The 27015-nt window shown below is 42.6% G+C and overlaps 1 protein-coding gene across 1 annotated transcript in view; it reads left to right on the top strand.

Annotated features, from left to right (window-relative positions):
- The window catches only part of LOC142216484 (protein regulator of cytokinesis 1-like), a 32420-nt gene extending 11350 nt beyond the window's left edge, over positions 1-21070 (top strand). The window contains exons 4-14 of the mRNA XM_075284356.1: positions 190-423; positions 578-748; positions 1801-1950; positions 4058-4205; positions 7660-7796; positions 9390-9485; positions 10349-10495; positions 10581-10676; positions 14042-14137; positions 18212-18316; positions 20959-21070. Coding sequence (XP_075140457.1) covers positions 190-423; positions 578-748; positions 1801-1950; positions 4058-4205; positions 7660-7796; positions 9390-9485; positions 10349-10495; positions 10581-10676; positions 14042-14137; positions 18212-18316; positions 20959-21024 — 1446 coding nt within the window. The 3' untranslated portion in view covers positions 21025-21070. The remainder of the gene's footprint in view (positions 1-189; positions 424-577; positions 749-1800; positions 1951-4057; positions 4206-7659; positions 7797-9389; positions 9486-10348; positions 10496-10580; positions 10677-14041; positions 14138-18211; positions 18317-20958) is intronic.
- Positions 21071-27015: the final 5945 nt, after the last annotated feature.

The raw sequence follows: 27015 nt of genomic DNA, 5'->3' as shown, positions 1-27015 counted from the left end.
AGTAAGTTTTACAGGCGAATTCCACGTCAAAATCCAACCACAAAAACCTCTGTGTGAACATACCCTTACTGATCATTCTGTATTTCTGTATACTACTCTTATTGATCAGTAGCTACACATTTCTTCATTTTTATCCTGAATTTTATTCAATAACCACACTGGTGACTTTTTTTTGTTGTCATTTTGCAGGCTGATGAAAATATGACCATCCTTCAGATTGAGAGAGACTTGAGAGTGAGGTTAGAACTTCTCTCTAAACAGAAGAATGAACGAATGGAAGAATTAAGGATATTACAGCAACAAGACCAGGCGCTTTGTTCTGATCTCTGTGTTACTCCATATTATATTCCATCTGGAAGTATCCCCAGTCTTGTGCAGCTGGAAGAACTCAAGGAGCACATCAAAGTTCAGACAGAAGAAAAGGTACCTATTAAGGCTAAGGCCTAGCAGTGGCATAATGTGTGGTAGGTGATCGGCTAGGGTGCCATTTATGGATTTAAGGGGTGCAGTATCGGCAGAAAACTTGATATTAAGCCAGCTATTATCCAGCTTACACATTGTTAAATTTTCCTTTTAGAGAAAGCGTCTTCAGGTGTTTTCTGCACTCAGGGCTGAAATCCGCCAGTGTCTAAATGAAATGGGACGTCAGCCTGAGAATTCTCTAGAGCAAGATGCCATTTGTGATGATGAAGAGTCTTTCTTCCTTACTCCAGAAAATATCAAAGCACTTACAGTACTGAAAGCACAGGTTTGTTGTCAGTTTTATTAGTATTATATACTTTGCTAAGTGTTTTACCTATATATAGAATTGGCCAGTGCAGAATATAATCATGATGCTAATCTCTTTAAATAAATTGCATACAATTTAAGGCCCAGGAGCTGTCCCTCATCTGCTTTATTTTTTATCCATTCCCTTTTGGTCCTCAGCAGTGTCAGGTGACCAGTAATCAGACTCCAAGTTATCAGATACAGTAATCTCATGTGTGGATAGGAAGTCATTTTCTCTATTCACTCCTTTGAGAGCCTCAAAGAGAGTGTCATAGCAATGAAAGGAGAAACGGATTTCCGTTCACACAAGACACTGTGCCGGCTAGAAATTGTGGTGATAGTCATGACCCAACTGGAGACCAGGTAAGGGCTCGTTCACATCTGCGCCCGGTCTCAGTTTATACAGATTTCCGTTTCCTGCCCAAAACTGCAAGTATTTTTCAAACCCATTCATTTGAGTGCCGGTGAACGTTTTATGCTCTCCGCTGCAAAACCGTTTTTTTTTGTTTTTTTTTTTAACCGGACACAAAGTCAGACATGCAGGACTTTGTGTCCGGTTTAAAAAAAAAGGTTTCGCCACAAAGAGCATAAAACGCTCACGGCCGGACACGGTCTGCCGGCAGAAGACGGAAACCAGAGTACGGAGACCGAACGCTAGTGTGAACCCAGCATCAGAAGAGGACTATAAAACAATAAATTGTCTCTGTATAATATGCAGTAGGATATCATATGTAGATGTGAGATTCACTTTAAATTATATGAATAATCTATGACTTGATCCTTCCACGTTACACTTTAATTCACTAAAGCATTAAGGCGTTCTACCAGAAAACAAGTTAAATGTGTCTGCTTTTTCCCAGATTTTGTACCACACCTGTCCATGTGTTGTCTGGTGTTGCAATTCAGCACATTGACCTGAATGGAACTAAGCTGAAATACCGGATGCATCCCATGGACAGGAGTGTCACTGTTTGAGACATGTTTTACTTTGTACAACCCTTTTTAATTCATTTCTTTTGGCTTTGTAACCAGCTTGAATTAAAAAAGGAAGCCCTCATGTCCACATTGAATGCGGTTAAAGAGAAGGTTAATTCTTTGTGGGATCTGCTCCAAGTTACACAGGAGGAGAGAGACTCCTACCAGAAGATTTCGGAGACGTCCATTTATGACGAGCTGAAAATGGTAAATTTTATATTATTGACATTATCTTTTGAAGTCACTAATATGTGTTAAAGGATGACCTTTATGTCTGATCTTGGACCACCACTGATTTCCAGAATGTCAGGGCTCTACGGTGCTAAAACCCCCTCGACAATATTCATGGAATATTGCCACTCATTGACTTAAATGTTATTTCATGTCCATGAGCAGTGTCAGAGGGTTTTGAAGACTTTGTAAAATGCTCTTTAAATCTGACATTCTGGGCTGTGTGGTATGGGTTTTAGCTGTATAAACTATTATTTATGTGAGGCAGAGTTGTTATGGCTCCTCTCAGATGAATGGAACAGTTTGAGATTTTTTTCCGACCAATGTGGTATATTCCATCATTGCTTCCTAGTCCTTCTTTAACTGCTCAGGATGAATCGCCTCTTCCACGAGAGCTGTGCAGTTGGAGTCAGGTCCTATTTTTACCTTTTTCAGGGAATAAAGTTAACTCTGGCTTCAAAATAAATTCATCATTGTATAATTAATAATGTATAAGTAAAGAGGACCTTTCACCGTCTGGGGCACATGTGGTTTAATTCACAGCTAGAACGCTGACAGTGGGCTGAATTCAGCACACTATCGGCTTTCCCGTTCTGTGCCCCAGGTGAAGAGCTATTGGTGCCGGTACCGTACCTCTTCACTGTTAGAAGGGTGTTTCTGACAGTCAGTCAGGAGCACCCTTCCTCACAGCAGCGTCTATAGCGCTGTCCTGTGAGAGGGGGCGTTCCTTACCGTCCAGCGATGACGCTGAGTGGTGAGGAACGCGCCCCCCCCAGTACTCATCTATGTATGAGTACTATCAGGAGGGGAGGGTGGCGTCCCTCCCTGCTCTCACATTACAGCGCTATAGACGCTGCTGTGAGGAAGGGCATTCCTGACTGACTGTCAGAAACACCCTTCTGACAGTGAAGAGCTATATTACCGGCACAGATAGCTCTTCATGGGGGGCACAGAACGGGAAAGCCGATAGTGCGCTGAATTCAGCGCACTGTCGGCTTTCTAGCGGTATATAAAACCGCATGTTCCTCAGATGGTAAAGGTCCTCTTTATTTGGATGCATAGTTTGTTAAATATTTACTTTCATAGGCATTGAATAGGTTTTTAATGAATTAGAGGATTTTTACTGCATATGACTGACCATGGCTGTCAGAAATCTGTTGAAGGAGTAGAAGTCAGTGTGTCTGTGGGAAAGTAGAGGAGTTGGTTTGCCTTACTGACTCTACAATTCCGCCTCCCACCACAGGTGCCAGGAGGAGGCTGATTTCTGTCATCTTATGAGGTGCTGTTTGTTAATTTTGAGGGGAGTTAGCATCCCTTTATAGCTGAAGTGGTGACTTATTCTGTGCCTCCTACCCCAGAGGTGCCTTCTAGAGGAATTGTGGCCCCCTCATACATGTATTCAACTTAGGAAGTCTTTCTTTGTTACCAGGAATATGCAGTCTCCTATCGTTGAATGAGGGAATGTTCTCAATATCTTTTTCATCTTACTTTCTCAGTTAGTGAAGTTGGCTCAGCCATGTCTTCTCTGTAAGACATTTTCTTTCTGCCTAGATTGTGTTTTATTGTATTAATGTATTATATATATGTGTCTCTTTCCAGGCTAACTGGGCTTCTCATACTTTGTAAAGTAACTGAACTGTGACTACAGTGGATTTTGCTCCATCTCTGTACTGTAATTCATTTCAACCAAGTCATCTACCCATGTCTCTCTGCTTCTTCTGTAAAATAAAAATGCAGCCTCAAAATCAACAAAATTTTGACAATCTTCCATTGATTTTCATTGAATTTTAAATGTTTGTTCTGCCTAAGGTAGGACTCCCCAGAGCACCCCCCAGCTAACTAAGCTTCTTTCTTCAGTGCTGATATAACGGACTAGCAATGAAGTCAATGGGAACATTTTTGGCGCGCTTGAGGCAGAAAAGTCTCAAACACATCTCCAATAGAAGCAGTGTAAACTTACTAGAAAGCATTAGACTATTTTCACTGGACTTCCTTTTATAGGATTGGTTCAGTCTTTTTGAAATTTATATAATTGGGCAGCTGAAGTTTTCTAAAAACTAATCTTTTTGTCCTTGGAATTTAGTGGGAGAGTGAGCTAGCACGACTTGAAGAGCTAAAGATGGCTAATCTGAAGCAAGTGATCCTAAAAATAAGAGAAGAACTAAAGGACTACTGGGATAAATGTTTCTATAGTGATGAGCAAAGAAAAGAATTTTCCCCATACTATTGTGGTAAGTTATCAAGCTACTGTGACTTGGTCATCTTCACAATTTTGAAATAACCTATATTTAGCATTCTGCAGTGATGGCAGCAGCATGTGATATGTGCCCACAGCAAAAGCTAAAATACTTGAAATAGGACATGTCGACAATTCCGCATATTTCCTATCCTACAACCCCCATATAGTTATGTGATGCCTGTTAACTCCCTTCTTGGTCCCCTGGTGGGCCATCCGTGCACTTATCTCTGCTATGTAACTTTGCCTCTTGTTTCAAAAACTAATTTACATCATCCGAGAGATCCTCAATTTACACCTTATTCTGACGCGGGGCGTGGTATGGCATACCGTATTTTTCGGACTATAAGAAGCACTGGACTATAAGACGCACCTAGGTTTTAGAGGAGGAAAATAGGGGAAAAAAATTTGAAGCAAAAAATGGTAAAATATTTAATATATGGGAGTTGTAGTTTTGCAACAGCTGCAAGGCCACATTGACAGGTGACCCTGCAGCTGTACGGGGACGCAAAGAGTGTTTTTTGTTTTTTTTTTGCGGGGCCAGATGTACTTTTTAGTTATACCATTTTGGGGAATATCTATTGCTTAGATCACCTTGTATTGAAAAAAAACCTGGCGGTTTATGATATATGATTTTCTACTGTTATATATTCTAGGGAAAGGAGGTGATTTAGAACTTTATTTCATTTTTTTTATTATATTTTTAAAGCTTTTTTTTTTTTTAAACCATTTTATTCCCCCCCCGGGGGCTTGAACCTGCGGTCACTTGATTGCAAGTCCCATAGGCGGCAATACAACTGTATTGCCGTCTATGGGGCATTCTGTATATTAGTATTACGGCTGGTCATAGACCCAGCTGCAATACTAATATAGCAGTGACAGGCCTGGGAGCTTTCATTAGGCTCCCGGCTGTCACCCGAACAGGTCGGCTCCTGCGATATCGCCGCGCAGGAGCCGGCCTGCAACTTTACAGGTATGGGGCCGGTGGGGACCGGCCCCGGGGGAGAAGGGGCCGCCAATACAGACTACAGACCCGGCATCCGCTGTACTAGAGAGGCGGGTGCCGGCGAGGGATAGACGCCGGCACAGGTGCCGGGGCCTGAGACATCGCTGCGCTCCACTGCCCTGCATGAAGCCAGCGGCGGGGGGACGGAGGAGCGGAATAGCATCACCCCTGCCGCTGCTGGCTTCATGCAGGGCAGAGGAGCGCAGCGATGTCTCAGGCACCTGTGCCCGTGTCTATCCCTCGCCAGCATCCGCCTCTCTATTACAGCGGGTGCCACATTCGGACTATGACGCACCCTTCTTTTCCCCCCAAACTTGGGGGGAAAAAAGTGCGTCTTATAGTCCGAAAAATATGGTATTTTGGTCCTGATTCTGGCGCAGTAAGCCGCATCAGAATAGGGCCAAAATGCGCCTGTCGCGGCTTCCTGCTCCCCGTTTTCCCGCTCCAAACCAGTGGGCTTAGACTGGAGGGTGCTGCTGCGAGGAGGACGCCGGGGCTGAATCAGCCCGGAATCCACCTGAAAAAAAGGGCAGCTCGCTTCTTTGTTCCATGAGCGGCAACATGCCGCTCATGGAAAAAAGTCATACCGTATTTTTCGGACTATAAGACGCACCTAGGTTTTAGAGGAGGAAAATAGGGGAAAAAAAATTTGAAGCAAAAAATGGTAAAATATTTAATATATGGGAGTTGTAGTTTTGCAACAGCTGCAAGGCCACATTGACAGGTGACCCTGCAGCTGTACGGGGATGTATAGAGTGGGTTTTTTTGCGGGGCCAGAAGTACTTTTTAGTTATACCATTTTGGGGAATATCTATTGCTTAGATCACCTTGTATTGAAAAAAAAACCCGGTGGTTTATGACATATGATTTTCTACTTTTATATATATATTCTAGGGACAGGAGGTGATTTAGAACTTTTATTTTTCATATTTTTATTATATATTTTTAAAGGTTTTTTTTTTGTTTTTTTTTTACTATTTTATTCCCCCCCGGGGGCTTGAACCTGCGGTCACTTGATCGCAAGTCCCATAGACGGCAATACAAGTGTATTGCCGTCTATGGGACATTCTGTCTATTAGTATTACGGCTGGTCATAGAGACCAGCCGCAATACTAATATATAGCAGTGACAGACCCGGGAGCCTCATTAGGCTCCCGGCTGTCACCCGAACAGGTCGGCTCCTGCGATATCGCCGCGCAGGAGCCGGCCTGCAACTCTACAGGTACGGGGCCGGTGGGGACCGGCCCCGGGGGAGAAGAGGCCGCTGACAGACTGCAGACCCGGCATCCGCTGTACTAGAGAGGCGGATGCCGGGGAGGGATAGACGCCGGGGCCTGAGACATCGCTCCTCTGCCCTGCCTGAAGCCAGCGGCGGGGGGACGGAGGAGCGGAATAGCATCACTCCTCCCGCTGCTGGCTTTATTCAGGGCAGAGGATCGCAGCGATGTCTCAGGCCCCGGCATCTATCACTTGCCGGCATTCGCCTCTCTATTACGGCGGATGCCAGGCCAGGCACATTCAGACTATAAGACGCACCCTTCTTTTCCCCCAAAATTTTGGGGAAAAAAAGTGCGTCTTATAGTCCGAAAAATACGGTAAATTAAAACTACTAACTCTATATAAATTTGATGGCCCTGGAATGTAGTTTTTTCAATTTCGCCCCGATCAAATTTTTTTTTTTTTTTTGAGCTTCCCGGGACATCAAGCAGAATAATAAATGGTGCCATTACGAAGTACAATTTTGTTATGCGAACTTGAAGCCCTCATATGTTTCTGAATGGAAAAATAAAAAAAGCTGTGTTTGGATGGCAGGGAGTCTAAAACAAAAATCAAAACTGCTTGTGGTGGAAGAGGTTAAAGATATGATTGGGTAGGGCACATGTATGTGATCACTGGGGGGGGTCCAACACCTTAGACCTCCTATAGATCAGCGGGTTAAAGAGGCAGGACAGAATACCAAGCACACCCCATTCATTGCCTTGAAACTGTGCAGAGCCCTATTTACTTAGAAGGGACTAAGCTGTTGTGCCATATGACTGAATGTGAAGTCATCAGCACAAGAAATAGGACTCATGAGCGCTGTACCTCTCCCCCTCCCCCCCCCCCCCCCCTTCAAGGAACTCTGGCCATAAAGGACTGTCCGTCTTAGATAATCTTTTGCTTACTATTGATCAACTATGGGTTGATCACTGTGTAACTTGACTGCAGCACCACCAGAAGGGGGGGGGGGGTATGGATTTAAAGCGGATATACCAAGCATAGCCCCTATGCAATATATGGTGCTGTGCCTGTTGTTCTGAGAAGAGACCCTATTTCTCACCCAAATCTCTGCAGACTCCACTGTCAGACTACCATCGATCTGATATTGACAAAACATCCTACATTGTTACTTGTGAATGTTCTGTTAGATCAACCTGTGACCTCTGTTTTTCTTGTGTTGCAGATGACTTTACAGAAGATCTCTTAGGCCAGCATGATGAAGAGGTGGTGAAAATGAAAATGTTCTATGAGAAATGCAAGTTAATTCTGGATGCTGTAGCAAAGTGGGAAACCAACTGGACACAGTTTGTAATATTGGAGGTGACTATTGCTACGCTGACTTTGTTTTCCGCAAACTCAGATCATTGTATCCCAAATCCACAGGGTATTACCACACATGTCCCATAGGTACAGGTCACACCTCTGGATAATATATCAGATTGTGAGTCTTCTGCTCGGCAACTCACAGAAGTAGAGAGCAGGGCATGTGCATTGCATTCACTGAAGCTGTGCAATGCTGTGACAGGAATCCCTGTTCTTAAAATAGGTGTGACTCATGCAAATGATATTGATAAACTAGCCTAAGGTTAGGTCATATAGATCAGGTCAGTTGGGGGGCTGATTCTATGGACCCTCAGCCAATAATTGATAGCTGTCACCAGCAGCTATATTTAAAACTGTCCAAAGCATATAGCGGAGCTAAGAGTATAGGTCATCAGCCTGGAGAAACCCTTTAATCCCTTTTACTGTTTTGGATAAGGAAGTCAGACTCTGTTTGAATAGCTGATAAGTTTATTTGTGTCTCTTTGCCACCTCCCTGGCCAGCTCAAGCAGGGAGCTTGGACAAAGTATTAACTTTTTAATTCCACTTCTGCTTTCATCTTGTGTGTTCTGACATGTGCACAAGGGAAATTAAGAGGGATCACTTTTACATTGGTGTAATAAAAATCGCTCCTGCCCCTTATGTATCTTTTATCTAGGCTCTTACATAGCGAGACTATTGAGCAAAAGAGGTAACACGGTATTTCTGTAGTTGTAATGATCTGTAAAATAGTTACATTTCATTAAATATCCTACATAAAGGACCATAAAAATAGATCCTAACGATGGTGAAAATGGATTATCCGAAAAATATCAAACCTTGTCCTGCAAAATTCAAGATCTTATGCATCTCCGTTTAAAAATAAAAATGTTATGATTATGTGAAAGCAGGACAAATGTTACTGTTTTGAGTCAGTAAGGGGCTAAAACGTAGTTCTTCCTGCAACAGCCATTTTTTTTTGAGTTTTGCATTCCCCCCCCCCCCCTTCTAAAAGCCATAACTTTATTTTTCTGTTCAGAGCTGTACTTCATTAACCCCTTCCTGACATCCGCCGTACTAGTATAGAGCTGGTCAATGCATTCCTTTATACATGGTGTTTAATTGAGGCATCTGTATGGTTAATGCTCACGATCAGTATAATATAGCGGAGGCTTTGCCATTGGCCATAGCCGTTGACTTTAGCTAAGTTCCTCCTCAAAGTCGTGTGATATTGAGGCTGGGCAATTATGACCTAATTCAAAATTGCAATTTTTCCATTCGATTGATGATTTGAGACATGCCCCCCCCCTTTTTTTTTTTTTTTTTTTTTTTTTTTTTTTTGAGCAGAAACCAAACTGAACCAGAACTGCTATTATACCAGCTGTGTACTGTGAAGTGGGTGGTCTCTGGCCAGAGCTGTGATTCGAGTTGTGACACAGTTCACTTCTGATTCGACAGTGTTGATTCTAGATCACTCCCTCCTTCCTGCTACTTTGTGTCTCCACCTACTTGACAGTAGAGACCTGAATTATCATATCAGTACATTTAGCATGCTGCCGTTCCTCGGACTTCAGCTGATAGACTTAACTGAGATACTTGTATTCCTTCTTTAGAAAAAGGCGTGTGATCCCAACAGATTCTCAAACCGTGGAGGAACATTGCTTAAGGAAGAGAAAGAACGTGCAAAGCTTCAGAAGTTGTTATCTAAGGTAATGGCACCAGGGGTGAACCTGCTCTTTTCGCCGCCCGAGGCGAAGTACAGAAAGCCCCCCCCGCCGATGAGGGGGCGGAGCGGGGACGTGGCTTAGCGGAGGGGCGTGGCGACTCGAAGGGGGTGGGGCTTAGCGCCGCTCGACGGCAGATAGCAGGCCCGGAGACTGCCTGCTCTCTGCCTGAGCGTGAGGGGAGGCTGCTGGAGCAGCGCTGCTCCAGTGGCCTCCCCAAACCACCGCTCCGTGCTAAGCCAGTCCAGGACAGCTTGTCCTGGACTGGCTTAGGTTAGCAAAAATGCCGCCCTCCCTGAGGCCCTGGCATAGCGCCGCCTGAAGCGCTCGCTTCAGGTCGCCTCATGGGAGGTGCAGCACTGAATGGCACATACCATACAGAATGCGGCACATTTAGAAAAAGGGTTGTCCAGGTCCTGAAGGTTATTGAAATTTATGACCTATTCACAGGATAGGTAATCCGTATTAGATTGGTCAGGGTCTGGCATCTGGACCTCATCCTGATCAGGAGTTTTGGCTGTCTGAAGCCACATACTTACATATATGGGCTGAAGCAGCCCTGCTCCTATTCAAATTAATGGGAATGAGGCTGCAGTTCCAGATGTCACCACTAATGTGTACAGAACTCCGCAAACTATACAGCTTCTGGTCTGCACAGTGTAGCAATGGTGCCTAGAACTGCTACACCTCTCCAATTTACTTGAGTAGGAGCAGGGCTGCTTCCACATGCACACCTAGTGTATGGCTTCGAGCCATCAAGCCACCAGATTGGGGCAGACACCCAGACCAGTGTTATTTCTCATAAGTCTATAAAGAGTTAAATACCTTTTTATTGTCTTACTCTTTAGTTAGAGGAAGAGCTGAAGTCCCGGATAGATTTGTGGGAGGCTGAACAAGGTCGTGAATTTTTAATTAAAGGCAGTAAATTTATGGATTATGTTGCAACTCAGTGGGAGATGTGGAAGCAGCAAAAGGAACGTGAGAAGCAAGATCGGGTGAGTTCCTCAACGGAATCCACTTTATTACCCATATAGTTGTACTGTGTTTATTTTTTAACCATTGATCAATTGTTTCCTACAGACAAACAAAAAAGAAGAGACTACACCGTTTAAAACTCCAATTAAGAGGCCGGCTGGAGCATGTACACAGGGTACCCCAAGTAGCAAAAATAGGAAGGTAAGTACGCCAAATTAAATGGAACCTGTTAGGTTTACAATGCTTCCCAAACCAGTACTGCCATGTAGGGGCCTTTAATAGAAGCAGAAACTTTGTGGCCACATCCTGCTGAAACAATGCAGAGATGATCACTGGTTATTTAAATTGTTACTAATGTTCATCAAAATTTGCAAAAACTAGTAGTATATGAGAAAAGAAGAAATTCTTATGCTACTTTTTTCACTTGTTGGGCTTCTTTTCTGCTACCACTCCCCTGTAAACTGTTCATTCACTCTATTTTTGTTGTCTGTTTTGTTCTCCCTTGCTGGACTGTCAATTTTGGGAGGGAGAAGGTGCAGGGGGTTCTTCAGCGTGTACATCACACTAGTTGTACCCCCCTGCAGGTGCAGCACTCTTCTTGGAGGCTATTGATTCCAGTTGTGAATGAGTCCCATATTTTTTGCACCCCAAGCCCCTTTTTTCTGCTTGTCACTGGTGCCTACGTTCTTTGGGAAGGGGGTATCTGTATCCCCCCTCTTAGGCCTCTGGTTCCTTCCACCAGCTCCCGTGGCCCCACGCTGAAGCCTCTGTTATTCTCGGCGATGTCGAGCTGCCTGCTGCGCTATCTACTCGAGACCCTAGCTTCTTAGACCTCAACTAGGCCTGGCCCTTCCTACCCCCTCCCACTGACTGGGAGGTTGTCCCCTCTAGCCTCTCTGTGTGGGAAACCCAGAGGGGAGGACTTGCTTCACCTCAGAGTTTTGTTTTTCTCTTCACTTCCTGCATTCTGTTTTGTTTTTTTCCTGTGCTGAACTACTCTTCTCTGCCTCTCCAGGAGACACAGCACCTGGGATCCCTCTCTGTGCAGTCTGCCTGCAGCAGTTGGCGAGTAGTCATCCTTTCTAGTAGACTTGTAGGCTACGCTTATGGGTTCCCCTTTTTTCCTGGGCCCTCTCCGCCATGTCCTCCCTTGAAGAGCCAACCCGCCCCTCAGCTCCCTCTGGTGCCGCCATGTTTTATACGTGCTCCCGCTGTAAGAAAAAGTTACCATGTGGACAGCCTATCTGCTTGTTCTGCAATTTATCTCAGCCAGCCCAGGAGCCTCTTGGCCCTTCTCTGGTTTATCCTTCCCCAGAATGGGCAGTCTCCCTTATCCAGGCAATTCGTAACCTCGCCAGATTTAACCAGTCTGTGGTGGAGACCTTGGAACGGCTGTCTTTCCCAGATCGCTGCTCAATCCGCTGCTGACGGAGAACCCTCCAGCCGCCCTCACAGTTCCTGCTACAGGAACCACTCCCGTAAAAAGACCAGGAAGTTTTCCTACTTCCCCTTTCTGGTTCTCTATAGGGACAAAGCTGTCCTTCATCTACCATTCTTTTCTGCCTAAGGTGGTTTCCTCCTTTCACATTAATAAGGACATAGTTTTCCATCCTTTTGTCCTGATTCCAAGCATCCTCGTGAGCGGTCTCTTCACTACCTGGATGTTGTCTGGGCGATTTAGGTGTACTTGTCACTCTTGTGACCTTTTCCATCACTCAGACGCTTTGTTTGTGCTCCCAGAGGGCTCTTGCCTGCTTCCATCTCCAGATGGATTCGGTCTGCTATCAAGGAGGCCTATCTGCCTAAGGGTAAGGACCTGCCCTTCCACGAGACGGCTCACTCCACTAAGGCTGCTGGGGCCTCCTGGGCTGTTCAGCATCAGGCTTCTGCTGCCCGGTTCTGCAACCTGGGCTTCCATTCACACTTTAAAAAAGTTTTACCAAATGCATTCTGTGGTTTCAGCTAGTGCCAGCTTAGGTCGTAAGATTCTGTGAGCAGCTGTGTGCTAGGTTTCTCGCATGGCTATCTGTTTTCCCACCCTCTGAGACTGCTTTAGGACATCTCATGGTGTTGTCTACAGTGAAATAAGCAAGAAAATGGGATTATTTTTTTTTTTGTATTGTACTCACCGTAAAATCCTTTTCTCGTTGTGTTCACTGGGGACACAGCACCACGGGTCTAGACCCGGCCATTAGAAGGCTGACACTAGGAGAATGAAAAGCTGTCGGCTCCACCTCGTGGTCTATATATACCCTCTTACAGACAGTGTACTGAGCCAGTTAGTACCGCAACAGTAGGAGAGAGACACAAAAGAAAAAAGACACTTAATCACCAACCACAAAGGTCCTGAACCAGGAAAGAACAAACAAACCCCGGGCAGAAATAACAAAGGTGGGATCTGTGTCCCCAGTGAATACAACAAGAAAAGAATTTTATGATTGGTACAAACAAAATCCAGGTTTTTTTGTTTGTTTTTTTCCACCTCCCCGGTTATCCAAATGCCTGGACATCCTCTTTAAGCTAGAGGCCCTTTTAGATGGTGCATTGGGCACCGCTGCTTCTACATCTCTTTTACTAGAAATGGTAGATAGTAGTTGATTTTCTATTTCCATGAATACAAGTGTTTCTATCAAACTTTTTTTTGCTCTTGAAGTGCTAAAAGTGTAAATTTTGCAGTCAGGTATGATTATCATCTGTAATCCAGAGGTTCTGATGGTATATGCTGATGTTGCTGACATTTAATCATCCCTAGAGCTGGAAGTATTAGATAAAGCTTAGGAAGCTAATTCATGTAAATTAGAAATGGCTTCTCTTAATCCCAGGAAATGCAAAGTGTTACTTCAATTGAGATTCTGAATTGATCTCTGTCGACAGAGGAGGATATTTTCTTTTTGACAATAATCTGTTCTGACATTGTGGACTTTTTTTTTCTTGTAAAAGTGACAAGTGTAAGGGGGCGTTCACACTACCGTCTGTGTCCGACAGGTATTGTCCGCTCAAAATCTGGCACGGACATTAGGAGCGGACACTAGCTGTGTCCGTGACGCATGTCATTTATTTCAATGGGCATCGGGTGCGTTCTTTTGCACTCCGTGCCCTTCCTTCATTGTCCGCATGTAAAGATGTCCGGGTTTTTCTGTCCGCTTGAAAAGTCGGACATCTTTACATGCGGACAGTGAAGGACAGGCACGGAGTGCAAAAGAACGCACCCGATCGCCATTTAAATAAATGACAGGGGTCACAGACACAGCTAGTGTCCGCTCCTAATGTCCGTGCCAGATTTTGAACGGACACTAGGAGCGGACACTACCTGTCGGACACAGACTGTAGTGTGAACGCCCCCTAAGCACAACCCTTATTGGTTGTTGTTTTTGAATGTCTATGGAAACTTTTGGTAAGTCGGGCAGGTTGTTCATCAAACCTGTCAGGTGTTTATTGCTCACTGTATAAGAACTCTACTCTAAACTCCTGCTCCAAATCACAACTACTCCCTCTAGTAAGAGAATACTCTGTAATATTTTTTGATGCTACCATTTGAGTACTTTTCTTTGCATGTATCTTTGCAGCTAAATGGAACAACAAATTCAACTATGTCTCGCACAAATACAACACATCCTGGAGTAAATCTGACAACAGGAAAAGTACCGCTGCCCACAATTAAGGTAATAAAAAATGCAATAATAGTTTTAAAAATTCCTTTTGCTTCAGCGCTATTTAGACAAAATAATCAATGTATTACCAGGTCTTCCACATTGACCTCATGGGGAAAAGTTATGTTACTCTTTATAATATGGCTATTTTTATTGTATTCTTAGGCTAAAACCCTGCATAGTGTCCCACAGCAAAAAAAAAAAAAGTGATGCAGGAAAATTTACGGCAGTAATGCGACACTGTTCTTCTAGCATTGCTTCTTAGAAAGTCTGCAGAGGTTTCCTCTCCGGATTTGCTGCTTCATTTATACCCATAGGGAAATCACTGACATTTCTGTAGCTATAATTGACAGGCTGTGATTTCCAAAACCGCAACAGTTTTGGATATTGTAGCGTGTCCACAGCTTGTGTCTTCCTGAACTGTTGGGGATAGGAGGCACTAGAATCCCATCCACTACACAGTGCTTGTAAAACACTGCAGGCAAACTACAGCGTTTACGCCACATGGGGTCCTAGCTTTACAGTTTTCTGTCCCCAACAGGGTAAAAGTTAGAGGATACTGGGGGTCTGTAAATAACATCTTATCTACCGACTCACTAATAATGCAGACTGAGTGACCACCCTATAACCATCTCTCATGGGGTATTGCTGTAACTTATGGCTAGTGTAAGAACCTAACATACAAGTTGAGCCAATATAGGTGATGGTAAATTAATTTCACCATTGACAAATTACAATTTATTTATTACCCATGAGGTAACTAATCTGCTTTGCACGCAGCTGAGTAATATACCATTCATAGCTTCTGCATGTGCTTGCTTTGCTTATGGAAACTCCATGTAAGGCAGATCTGACGTTGAGAAATTGTGTAGACTGATACATTGTCAGTTATATTTTATATAACTTTTGAGCAATCAACTTCTGAATATTAATTTTGGTCTGGTGAAATGCAAAGAATATTAGAAATGTAAATGTTTCATTCTGGTATGATTGCACCACTATAATAATACCCTAGTCCCATTGTAATTCTGCTCTTGTTTCATAAATAATGTCCTAGGGGGTATGGGAATGTATTCTATCTATCTATCTATCTATCTATCTATCTATCTATCTATCTATCTATCTATCTATATATATATATCCCAGGTGGATACCACCAAATAATTGCAATATATGACAAGGAAGGAGAAAACAGATGGGCATAGGAAAAGAGGAGGACATTATATTAAATCTTCATAATGCATTAAAATCTATACCATGTAAAATATACATAATTATATAGGTAATGATGGGATATTGGAGCCCCTAAGTTATATACTATCTCCTCCATTCTGCCATATATCAAGGGACATGGTAATAATATAGTATTAAAAAAATTGTGTATCTGCCCACTTTATAAAATGTGGTGTATATATTAATGAAAATTCACAGTACCAAACACTTGTGCTGAATGGTCAAGTAATTGTTTGATGACCAAAATGAAGACTTGGTGCAGGGCTGTTATAATATATGAATCCCTCAGATGACAAATATTTATCAAATGTTTAGCTGGAATGTAGAGAGTTATGCACTCCTAGCCATTACTAGGGTGTCCCATATGGGGAAACATCACAGCATCTGGGATTTAAAAAAAAAAAAATCTCCCACATTTAAAAATCCCTGCTGTGTCTCTAGGCTACTATGTGATGCAAGTCCGAGACGGACAGGTAAGTGTATGGAGGCTAGTGGTGTCAGAGCCTCTGTATGAGAATGCTATTGTCACATCAATCTTAGCTGTCGTCTCCACAAAATTCACTGTGTTGCGAGAGGATGAGGTTGATGCCAGAAGAGCATTTTTTTTTCTTTTTTAAATGTAGATTGTGCACCCCATATAGGGATCACAATGTACTTTTTTTTTTTTTTTTTTTTTTTTTCTTCCCCTTTTTTTTTCCCCCTATCAGTATGTCTTTGTAGAATGGGAGGAAATCCACTCAAACACGGGGAGAACATACAAACTCCTTGCAGATGTTGTACCTGGCGGGATTCAAACTCAGGACTCCAGCGCTGCAAGGCTCAGTGATAACCACTGAGCCACCATGTTGCCCCACAAGAAAAGCATTTTCATACAGAGACTCTGACTCCGCTGGCCTCCATACACTCGCCTGTCTTTGCATCACATAGTAGCCTAGAGACATTGCATTATTGTACGGAGATGCAAAATGCTGAGCAGCACATAGTGAGATACTGTTGCATGACCAGTAAAAGGTGACGGTAAACCAGATGCAGAGAGTACACAGTGATATTACAAACGGGCATGGTGGACTCTCATTGGTGGTGTTGGGTAAAGCCTCAACTAGCTATGAACAGCGCTGCATTACAGTATTCCGATAGGTGCTGCAGCTGTCGTCAATCGCCATGGACTTGGTCCAGACTAGCATAACAGCAAGCGTTAACCAGTGGAAGTATATTCCAAAAAAAGTCCAGCCAAATAACTTGATCCAAATCCTCACAACGCTTTTCAGCATACAGTCTCAAACTAAAATATAGCGGCCGACACAGCAGGAATTTTTAGGCCGGGGCCCCACAAACTGGAAACGCCGTGATTTGCCCGCAGTGGAGACGCTGTGGGAAAAATCGCGGCGTTGTACAGTGCAGGCAAAGTGGATGGGATTCGTGCGAATCGCTAGAGATGTCATCATGTGGTATAACAGTCCTGCTCTAATGCGGTGTTCACACATCAGTATGCCATCCGTCCATTTGAATTCAGTTTGACACTTCAAAATGGACTGATGCACATACTGATTGTATACTGACACCTTTTTATGCTGATAGCAAACGTTTTAAGGGGATTAAAAGTAGCAATTGTGAACAGAGTAGAGATAAGGAGATATAATACATGTCCTTATCTAATATAATAAATGTCCTTATGTCCTCCTTATCTCTACTCTGTTTACAATTGCTACTTTTAATCCCCTTATCTGTCCTCTAGGGGAAGGAGAACGTTTGCTATCAGCATAAAAAGGTGTCAGTATACAATCAGTATGTGCATCAGTCCGTTTTGAAGTGTCAAACTGAATTCAAACGGACGGATGGCATACTGATGTGTGGGCATACTGATGTGTGAGCATACCCTAAGGCATCATTTTTGTCATTAACCTTCAATTACTTGACCATTTAGCACAGGTGTTTGGGGCTCTAGGGTTTTTCATATATAAATAGAGATAGATGTATTTCTATCTGTCTGTCTCTACCCCAATAAATAAAGTGGGGAGATACAGCCATGGCTGTAGTTTTACATAATTGTGTAAGTGTACACATAAAGACAAACGTGTATAACAAAACATGTGTAATTGAAATAATTTTCTGGGAGAAATACTTCATTTTCTGGAAAAATTTCAGGGGTGCCAACACTTACGGCTATGACTGTATATTACTATGTCCCTTAATATATAGCAGAAGGGTGGTGATTGTATATAAATTAGGATCTCCAATACATCTTCCTATCCTTCCTTTACCTATCCTGTTATGTAATTTATGTGGTATAGCCTTTAATGCATTATTGAAAGTGAAGGTTTAATATAATTTCTTCTTCTGCCCATCAGCTTTCTCCTACCTTGTTGTGTATCAGTCTTATTTAACAAGCTTTGGCTGTATGAATAGTCATACATCATTTATAGTGACTTTAAGCAGTCTAGATGATGGCGAATCATTTTGGGTTGGGACAACCCATTTACGTTTTCAGGAAAAATATAAGAAAACATCATGTGAATAGTACTTTAAGTGGGCTATCCAAAATCCAGGGAAGGTGAAACATGACAAAAAAGACCCATATTTGCCTGTCTCCGGTTTCCTGAGGGAGGGGGTAGGTTGTAATGACAATTCAATTTATCAGCTGTATTAACGGATTATCCCCAAGCTCACTGTTCTGCTGTTAAGAAGAAAGTTTCCCCAGATTGCTGTCATTTCTAGCCACCTATACACTGTTATTTTGTGTCCTTCATGTGGCGATGAAATGGATTCCAGTAAATTGAGTATTATGTGGCAGCCCTTTGCTCTTGGCATTGCTAACGTCTTTGAGCAGGTGTAATCTTATAGTTTGCTTTGCAGACTCCCTTGAAATCTAGAGATACCCCAGTGAGAACTCCATTGCAGGACAATAACAAACAAACAGTGGCATTCTCCAGCCAGCCTGGCAGCTATTCAGAGTTCAAGGTAAATGCATGCTTTTGTATATAATTCCTTACTGGGCATTCCCAGGCTCCTAAATTCTGATCTGTCAAATAGTTAAGCTACCACTAGAGGGCATGTTCAGCACATCTTCTCATAGGATGTCCTACAAATTTATTGTGCTAGGTAACCATCCTGGCATGCTGCAGTGCTTTGTGTGCTAGAATCATAGTGAATCTAAGCTGCTAGGTCATGAGTAACAACCTAAGGGTCCATTCACATGGCGTAAACGGGCACTCATTTAGGCAAAATACACATGTGAAAATAAGACTCCCATTGACTTCAATGACGTTTTACACGTGTATTTTGAGTTTTGTTTTTGTTTTTTTTACACGTGTAAAAAAAAAAAAAAAAGTCATTGGGAGTCTTATTTTTACACGTGTATTTTTACACGTGTATTTTGCCAAAAAGAGCACGCGTTTTCTCTGTGTGAATGGACCCTTAAGATGGAATACACATCCAGAGAGTATTCTGCTGAAAACTCCCTGGCAGATAACCATCTTAATCTGCGATGGCAACAGAGTGAATTACATTTACACATCACAGCATGTCAATTACTGCTGAAGGCTTCACCACCTTTCAACATGTGCAATACAAATGAGACCTGGAGGGCCACTGTTGAGGCGAAGGCCCCACATTGCGGAAACCCAGCTTATTTTATTTTGTTTTGGGGTTTTTTGCCAAAGCCAACAATGACTACAAAAGGAATGGGTAGTATATAGGAAGTAGTTATAGTTTTCCCTTCTAATCCATCTACTTCTGACTTTGGTACCAAAGAAAACCTGCTTTTCTACAACATAAGGCCTGAGCCTTAGGTGTTCTTTCCCATAGCAGCTTACACAAGAATATGAAAGTTTGAATTTTGTCCTCACTTTAAGGCAGATTTTGATTGTTCTGTGAGCCAAAACTAGTGGTAGATCAAACCATACTTTATTTTATTTCCAGTCCTGACTTTGGCTTTAAAAACTCTGCCACAAAAAGACTAGCTGATTGGTAGAGACGCAGCAACCACACCAATCTGATACATCAACAACTTAATTTCCACTTTATACATCGTGTTGTCCTTATTTATCCCGGTCAAGCTCCCTCAGTTTCTCCTTTTCTTCCCTTTAGCTATTTATGAAGTCAGAGCTATTTATCCATGCATGTGTTATCCCAACAAAGATCATGCACAGTGCATGAACAATTTCTGTTAATGATTAGTGTAAAAGTTAGGAAGTGCAAGGTGCACCTACAAAATAAGTAGTCTTCACTAGTGAAGCAGACCTTTACATGCACCATTGTAAGGATCACTCACTCAGCCTTAGTTTTCTAAAAGGGGGTTGTGAGCATTGACCATTTGTAGATTATTAAAAGTTAAACATTTTTGCAAACATAAGTAATTAAACATTTTGCAGAGTTTTAAACCTATTCTCTAAATATCTTGTGGTCACAGTTTTGTTGTCTTGATTGATTGCTAATGGATACGACCATGAATGCAGGACTTTCTAAGATCAGAGAATTAGCTATGATTTCCTTATTGTGGCCGGGATGTCTTCTCATAATTGTCCCTGCCTGATATCCCAGCTACAATAAGAAAATCATGGCTGGGTTTTTTGAAAAGTCCCAGACCATAGAAAGTTCCTGCATTCATAGTTGTATCCACTGGCAATCCATCAAGACAACAGACTGTCACCCCTAAGATCGTTAGAGAAAAATCTTTAAAACTCTGCAGAATTTTTAACTACTTATGGGAGCCTTCACACAGAGTTTACGGTCCACTCATTCTGCACGTAAACTTGTGCAAAGTGAGCGGCGTAAAAAGAGATCCCATTGACTTCTATGGGTGCCGGCATTCGCGCGCTACCCATTGAAAGCAGTAAGTAAATGGGTAGTGCGCGTATGCCAGCACCCATAGAAGTCAATAGGATCTGTTTTTTACGCCGCTCACTCTGAACGAGTTTATGTTCAGAATGAGTGGAGTGTTTACTCCGTGTGAAGGCTCCCTAAATTTGCAAAAAGGTTTATTAAATTTATAAATTAAATTTAATTATTTACAAATATAGATATGATTATGTACATGGGAATACCACTTTAACATACTATGATTAGATCTGACTGGTGTAAAATTTGTAATTCTAATGCATACCCACAAGTTGCCATGTAGCCATACCATTTTGTGCCCCCTTTTTTTTTTGTTTTGTTTTTTTTTTTGTTTAAATGGTGGATAATCTGGAGCAGGACAAAACTTGCTTCACAAGTGGGGGTGGGAAACTCCTCCAGAGATTTTACTAGTGGAAATTGTTGATCAAGTACTCTGAAAAATCAGGTTTTTGAAAAACGCCAATGTAAACCGGGTTAAGGAATTGTAAACTAACTCTTTTTTTTTTTTTTTTTTTTTTTTTGTGCATAACTGAGAATACGCCATACTAGAGCCTCAGTGCCTACTCTTAAAATTACTCTTACTGTCCAGTATTGGATCAACTTGTATCTTGGGTTTAGTTGCAAGTGATTTACCAATATACCACGAGTCTCATGTTTATATCACTTCGGTCTTGCTATATTGACATGGTAACAGGTTTAAGTTCTTTCTTAAAGGACTGGAAACAGGTAAATTTTAACTTTCATTTATTTATTTATTTTTTTAGGAGGAAATCTCTAAGAAATCCAGTAAGAACGCCATTTTTAATTCCACAATCAACGAGAATCTCTAGACCTCCGTACTGATGCATTTCATGAACTGGACTCTGGTTGTACTGTCAGTGGTTGCTTTTTTGCTAGTTTTATTAAAGTGCATCTATATAATAGGATGTCACAATTTTATCAATCAAGCTAATATTAATCGCAATAACCAGTGACTAGACAATTGTGATTGCAACAATTTCGATGTATGGCAGCTGGTGTGCTTTACAGACGTATTTTGCTCTGGCAAATAATTTTCTTCAGCCTCCATTGTAAATATGCCCACGTTTTTTTATGTCATCTGCCCTTTTTTTATTATGCTCTTATGCAAATATCTGTATGCCTTGAGAGGCGATCCATGTATATATTGGGGTTTCTCTGCGCATCTTCTTAGATGCCCAGTGCAGTATCAGTTTCACGTATTTGTAAATAAAGAGAATAATTAACTCCTACTTCCCTGGTTTATTTTCTGTTAATGGTTTATGGTTTAGTTATAATGCAGATGAAAATGAATGTTTGACAATAAAAGGATGGGACTTGAGCAGTCGAAATACCCACTTTGCTACTAGTTTGCCGCTGCGATTGCTTATAGTTGGCTAGTTTTTAATATTGCACATTAAAATTCAATCTATTTTCATACAAAACTATTAGAATTAAATACATTTAGACTAGACCTCTTACAGCTAGGCCAAGAAATTCGTTCTCCAGGTACTGTAACCAAAATATAATAATCTTGAGCTTATTAGTGTCAGTCATTCGGTGTATGAATGGAATGATGCCCATAGCGTATGATGGAAATACCATTTTTGTCCGGTGTTATTTAAATCTGTTTTTACAGTCTTCTCTAATGCTAATTCAGGTCTGAGTAATGTCTATGGCCTTTTTCTGTTTTGCTGAGTGCGCACTCTTGAGAATTGTTAACGTGTATAGATGGTAACTTGATAACACGCAATATGTCCTAAAATAAGAAGCTGAATGTGTGATGTTACTGGGGAGGGCATCTGTAAGAAGCAGGTCTTAAGTAGGCCACAGTGTTTCTTTCCTGAACTCCTCTGCTGCCTCTATATATGACATGATGTAATGGCACCACTGTATATAGTTTTGTAAAATAATTGTTTCTCCCCTTTTTCTTATGTATATTTTTCTACTTTTGTTGTTTTAACCGAAATAAAGAGACAAAATAATTGCTCTTATTTGTGGGTAGTCTATTAGAGATATCGCTTCTTATTTTCTGTTATACCAAAAAATGTAGTGTTCCTATTGCCCGAAGAAGCTGTCTGTTTGAAGATATGAAATTGTATAAAACTCTCCAAGTCATTGCATATTGCAATGACATGAAAGTAAGAGACCAAACAATCCTAGGTATGAGGCTCAATGAAAAAGTGGCTGTTCTATCTATCGCAGGGTATTTTTGTTTTGGGGAAACTAGTCACATTAAAACTGCAGTCTGCGGCATGTTTTAGAGAAGGTTGATTTGTGGCAAGATTAAAGAGTTAACTATTCCCTCAAACCTCTGCTTATTGTAGATGGTTTTCACAAAGTAGGATTACTATCTACACACCTATACAGGGAAGGGGATTACGTGTGTGGACAATACGTGTGTGAATCAGGAGAGAAGCAATGGCAGTAGGTTTTTGGGCTTGCTATTATGTTAGGGAATTTCTAGGACAGCAATTCCCCAGTAACTGTTTGAACCCTGGGATGGGACACAAGAGACAGTGAGCTCTAAGCTGAAGCCCCCAACTGTCCTTTCCTATTGCCAGGCCCTATCCTACGTAATAGGCGGCAACCACGAAGACAGTCCCTTCCAGTATATGTGAAACACAAAACGGAGACAAGATGGACAACAACAAAGAAAGGTCAGTTAGCCAAGGGTCAGTAACAGTCGAGCGATGCAGTGCCAAATCTGAGTCCAAAGAATAGTCAGTGAGGAAAGCTAAAGGTCAAGGATAAGAATGCAAGCAAAATAGGAACAGTAAGGAGAAAGTATGCACAAGGCAATAGCAAGCATAGGTGTGAATGAGAGCCAAGATTAAATAGGAGAGGAAGAACCCACCCCTGGAGTAGACCGGGTGTAGTGCAAATTTAATCACAGAACTAGAGCCGTGTCACAAAGTGCGACCAAGAACTTTAAGCCAAGAACAAAACTGCACACGCCTCCTGCACCTCCGCATGCGAGCAGAGGGTGGTGCAGTGACCTGAACAGGCAGAGATGTTATACACAGCTTGCCCTGATGGCAACAGTGTCTCGTCATCAGTGAGGCCGAGAAACGTCGGTTGCGGGTCCACAACCACAAAATTGGTAGGAAATGGCGGATGCTCCAGTGTTTGGGCATCAGTACACACAAAGTCATCTGGTAGCTCCTGCGATTCGGGAAGTGGTTCAACAGAGGGAGAGACAGTAAAAGGACCCGAAAAGAGATCCTGGGAGGGGGCAAGGGTGGGATGAGTCTGTTGGGAAGATTGGGCATGTTGGGAGGAAGGAGGGGCAGACTCTTGGGTGTGAACACGAGGTAGTGGCTGACAGGCTGGTGGAAAAGCAGCTGGAAGCATTATCCGCTAGCCATTGTAACACCTGTTCCTGCTCGGGCCTGGTCTGCGTTGTACCCTGCACCCTGCTTAACGCAGCTGTCATATTAGGAATTGTGATGAGCACGTGCTAATGTTTCTTTCGGTTTAAAGTTATGTTTCTGTCCATATTAATGTAGAGGAAAGAAAGTTTCCAATTATTTATCCACTTTCATAGAGGTTCTAGTGAGTTTGTAAAGTGTCCAGTGGAAAGGATGGGATAGGATTTCACATAAGTCTGCCACCCATGGGCACTCATGGTGCAGAAACTGAGGGAGCTGACTTTGATGAATCCTTGGGTTTTGGAGATGGAACACCATCAAAGATCTCTGCTGCTCACACAGCCTGCTCAGCATATGGTATCTAGGGTTTCAACGTGTGGTGACCTCGCACAACAGCCGGTGCTTCAGGCAGATGTAGGTGTTGCTGGAGTGTATTGAGGCTAGCAGCAGCTACTGTAGACTTGCCAAAGCAGGCGCACTTTCACCAGTAGCTCGTGTAAATTGGGGTACGTTTTAAAAAACCGTTGCACCAATAAGTTGAAAACGTGGGTCAGGCATGGACCGTGTTGGAGGCTGGCAAGCTCCAGAGCCGCTACCAGGTTCCGGCCATTATCACACACGAAAAAAATGCCTGGGCCCAGGTGAAGCAGCGAAAACCACATTGCCATCTCATCCAGGATGGTATCCCTCACCTTGGAGGCAGTATGCTGTTGGTCCCCCAAGCTGATGAGCTTCAGCATGGCCTGCTGACTTCTCCCCACACCAGTGTTGCAGCGTTTCCAGCTCGTAACTGGGGTCGATTTAACGGCGGAGCAGGAGGGTGGTGTTTCAGCACTCCTGCCAGGATTATTGGGTGGGGAGACAAGGCAGACCACCACAGTTTGCGACCCGGTGCCAGCCTCAACTACATTCAGCCAGTGTGCCGTGATTGAGATGTAGCGCCCCTGGCCGTATGCTCTTGTTCAGGCGTCGGTGCTCAAGTGGAACTTTGTGCAAAGCACAGAACTTACGGCCTGCCTGATGTTACGGGACACGTGCTGGTGTAAGGCTCAACTCACCTCAAGGGCCAAAAACACTGCTGGTGCAAGGCTCAACTCACCCCAAGGGCCAAAAACACTGCTGGTACAGGGCTCAACTCACCCCAAAGGCCAAAAACACTGCTGGTGAATTTTGTTCAGTTCCAAAAGACTGTTTAGATTTGGCTCAGTCGCAGCTCCAGGACATGCTTTGGAAGGCAAGTTTTCCTTTAGTGGCTCCATCTCAGCAGGATGATGGTGGTGAAGCTTGGTTAAATCTGGTGTCGGAAGGGAAAGTGGTTTCTGATCTACATCTAAAGTACTGGAGCATGTTGTTTGGACTATTAACACCTGATCAGAACCCTGTATAGGTAATGTAGAGTCCCATATTAGAGGACCATTACCGGTAGTAGTGGTTGCAGCCAATTCTCCACCTTTGCGGTCCTCTAAATAAAAGGACTTGATGCCAAAATGTTATCAATTTCCCAATCAAAATCAAGGTCAATGTCTGGGTCCTCACTCCAATCCACTGCATCAATCCCACACAATGAGAGTGATGGTTTTGGAGCTACCGTTTTAGGGGCTAACACTCTGCTGGTGTAAGGCTCAACTCACCCAAAGGGCCTAAAACTCTGCTGGTAAAAGGCTGAAGTCACCTCAAGGGCCTCAATCTCTGCTGGTAGCTCAGCTTAAGGGCCTCTAACTTAATTTGGGAGGGCTCACATTAAGGGCCAGAAAAGAGAATTTTGGAAGATCTTACCACATCACACACACACATACACACTGACAGTTAAGGGTGGGTACTGTTGGATTTCCCATTGCCTATTCCATCTGTGGTTGTCATGGGCAATGTGATTTAAAGGGGTGCTTGGTAATGTTTCTTTAGCTTAAAATTTGGGTTTCTGTCCATCCAATTGCGAAGGAAAGAAGGTTTCCAGGTATTTTCCCACTTTCATAGAGGTTTTTTGAGTGTGGAAAGTGTGTAGTTGATAGGCTGTGATGGTGGGGTAAAACTGTGACTTGGGCTTGTTAGATGCCCCCAGGCATGCTTCCCCTGCTGTCCCAGTTGCATTACAGAGGTGTTGTCATCATTTGCTGAGGTGTCATAGTGGACTTGGTGACCCTCCTTAGGCGAATAGTGGTTTCCCCTGAAACGAACGTTTTTTTTCCTCCATAGACTATAATGGGATTCGATATTCGTTCGAATAGTTGAATAATGCGGGGCTATTTGAAACGAATATCGAATATTTCACTGTTCGATCATCTCTAATATCAAGGCGTTGTCTAACAAGCTCTCAGAAGAATCCTAGTGGTGATGTCTGAATCACAGGACACACCTAAAGAATTGCTAATTACAGTGACCATAATTGAAATAGCGCCTAGGTCTTCTATCTCTGGGGCTTCATTTTCTCTTTGTAGCTAACCCACGGACATATTGCACCAAAACCCTGCTACAACAAGGAATTTAAAAAAAACATAAAGGTCCATTCACATGGAGGTTTTTGGTGAGTAAAAAATCTGGTTCTGGAATTAAGAAATGTTTTTTTCCCTCTGGCACAGTGTATGGACCTTGAAAAAAAACGCTAGCGTTTTTTTTCCACATGGCTTTTCCGCCTCCCATCAACTGTGTTTTCGCACAGTCTGCCTGAAGAAAGTTGTTTTTTTTTTTGTACTTTTTTTCTGCTGGCAGAAAAAAAAAAAAGTTAGCAGATCCCAGACACAGATTCAGCGCCAAAATCCTCACCAAAAACTCCAAGTGAATGGACCCTAACTCTCCCCAAAACAGGAGAACATATATGCAGTTCATAAGTTAGCAAATGAGGCAAGATAATATGCATCAAAATAAGGATTGCAATGTAAGCTTCCAATAGCTTTGCCTCATTGAGCATTTAATAAGGTCAGAAAAATGTTACTGTCAAGCTTCATCAGTTTTATGACATTTCTCATTATGGATCTTCTTCAACTCATGGATCTTTGGATGTTGGTAGGCTTGTTCATGAGAGATTTTATGGCTCTGGATCCTATCGGTGGCTCTTAATACACTTTACATCCACAATGAATCCCTTGCTAGCTGCGTACACCTCTCTAATGTTTTCCATGCTAATATATTTATTTAATGAGCTAAGTTGATTTGTGCTGTGTGATAACCAAGTGGCAATGAGTATACACAACATCCATAAATTCCATATGTAACATTTAATATCTCATGGAGAGCTGGACCAATGGCATACTATGGTTGATTCTGTCGCGAGACTAGCTTATGGCAGTACATATGGATCACTCTCATATTTTAGCATACTGTCCGAGCATGGGTTATCTTTATCTTCAGACCTCCAGTGAAGCAGTAGTGAATGTTTCCATACCGCTCGAACCTAGGCTGACTTCAGGAGAAATAATCTTTTAATTGAGTATATTCTAATTATGACAAAATTCATAT

The sequence above is a fragment of the Leptodactylus fuscus genome, chromosome 1 (genome assembly GCF_031893055.1).
Source record: "Leptodactylus fuscus isolate aLepFus1 chromosome 1, aLepFus1.hap2, whole genome shotgun sequence".
In the NCBI taxonomy this organism is placed as follows: Eukaryota; Metazoa; Chordata; class Amphibia; order Anura; family Leptodactylidae; genus Leptodactylus; species Leptodactylus fuscus.
The sequence above is the reverse complement of the archived record's forward strand: the minus strand, read 5'-3'. Positions and strand labels throughout refer to the sequence as shown.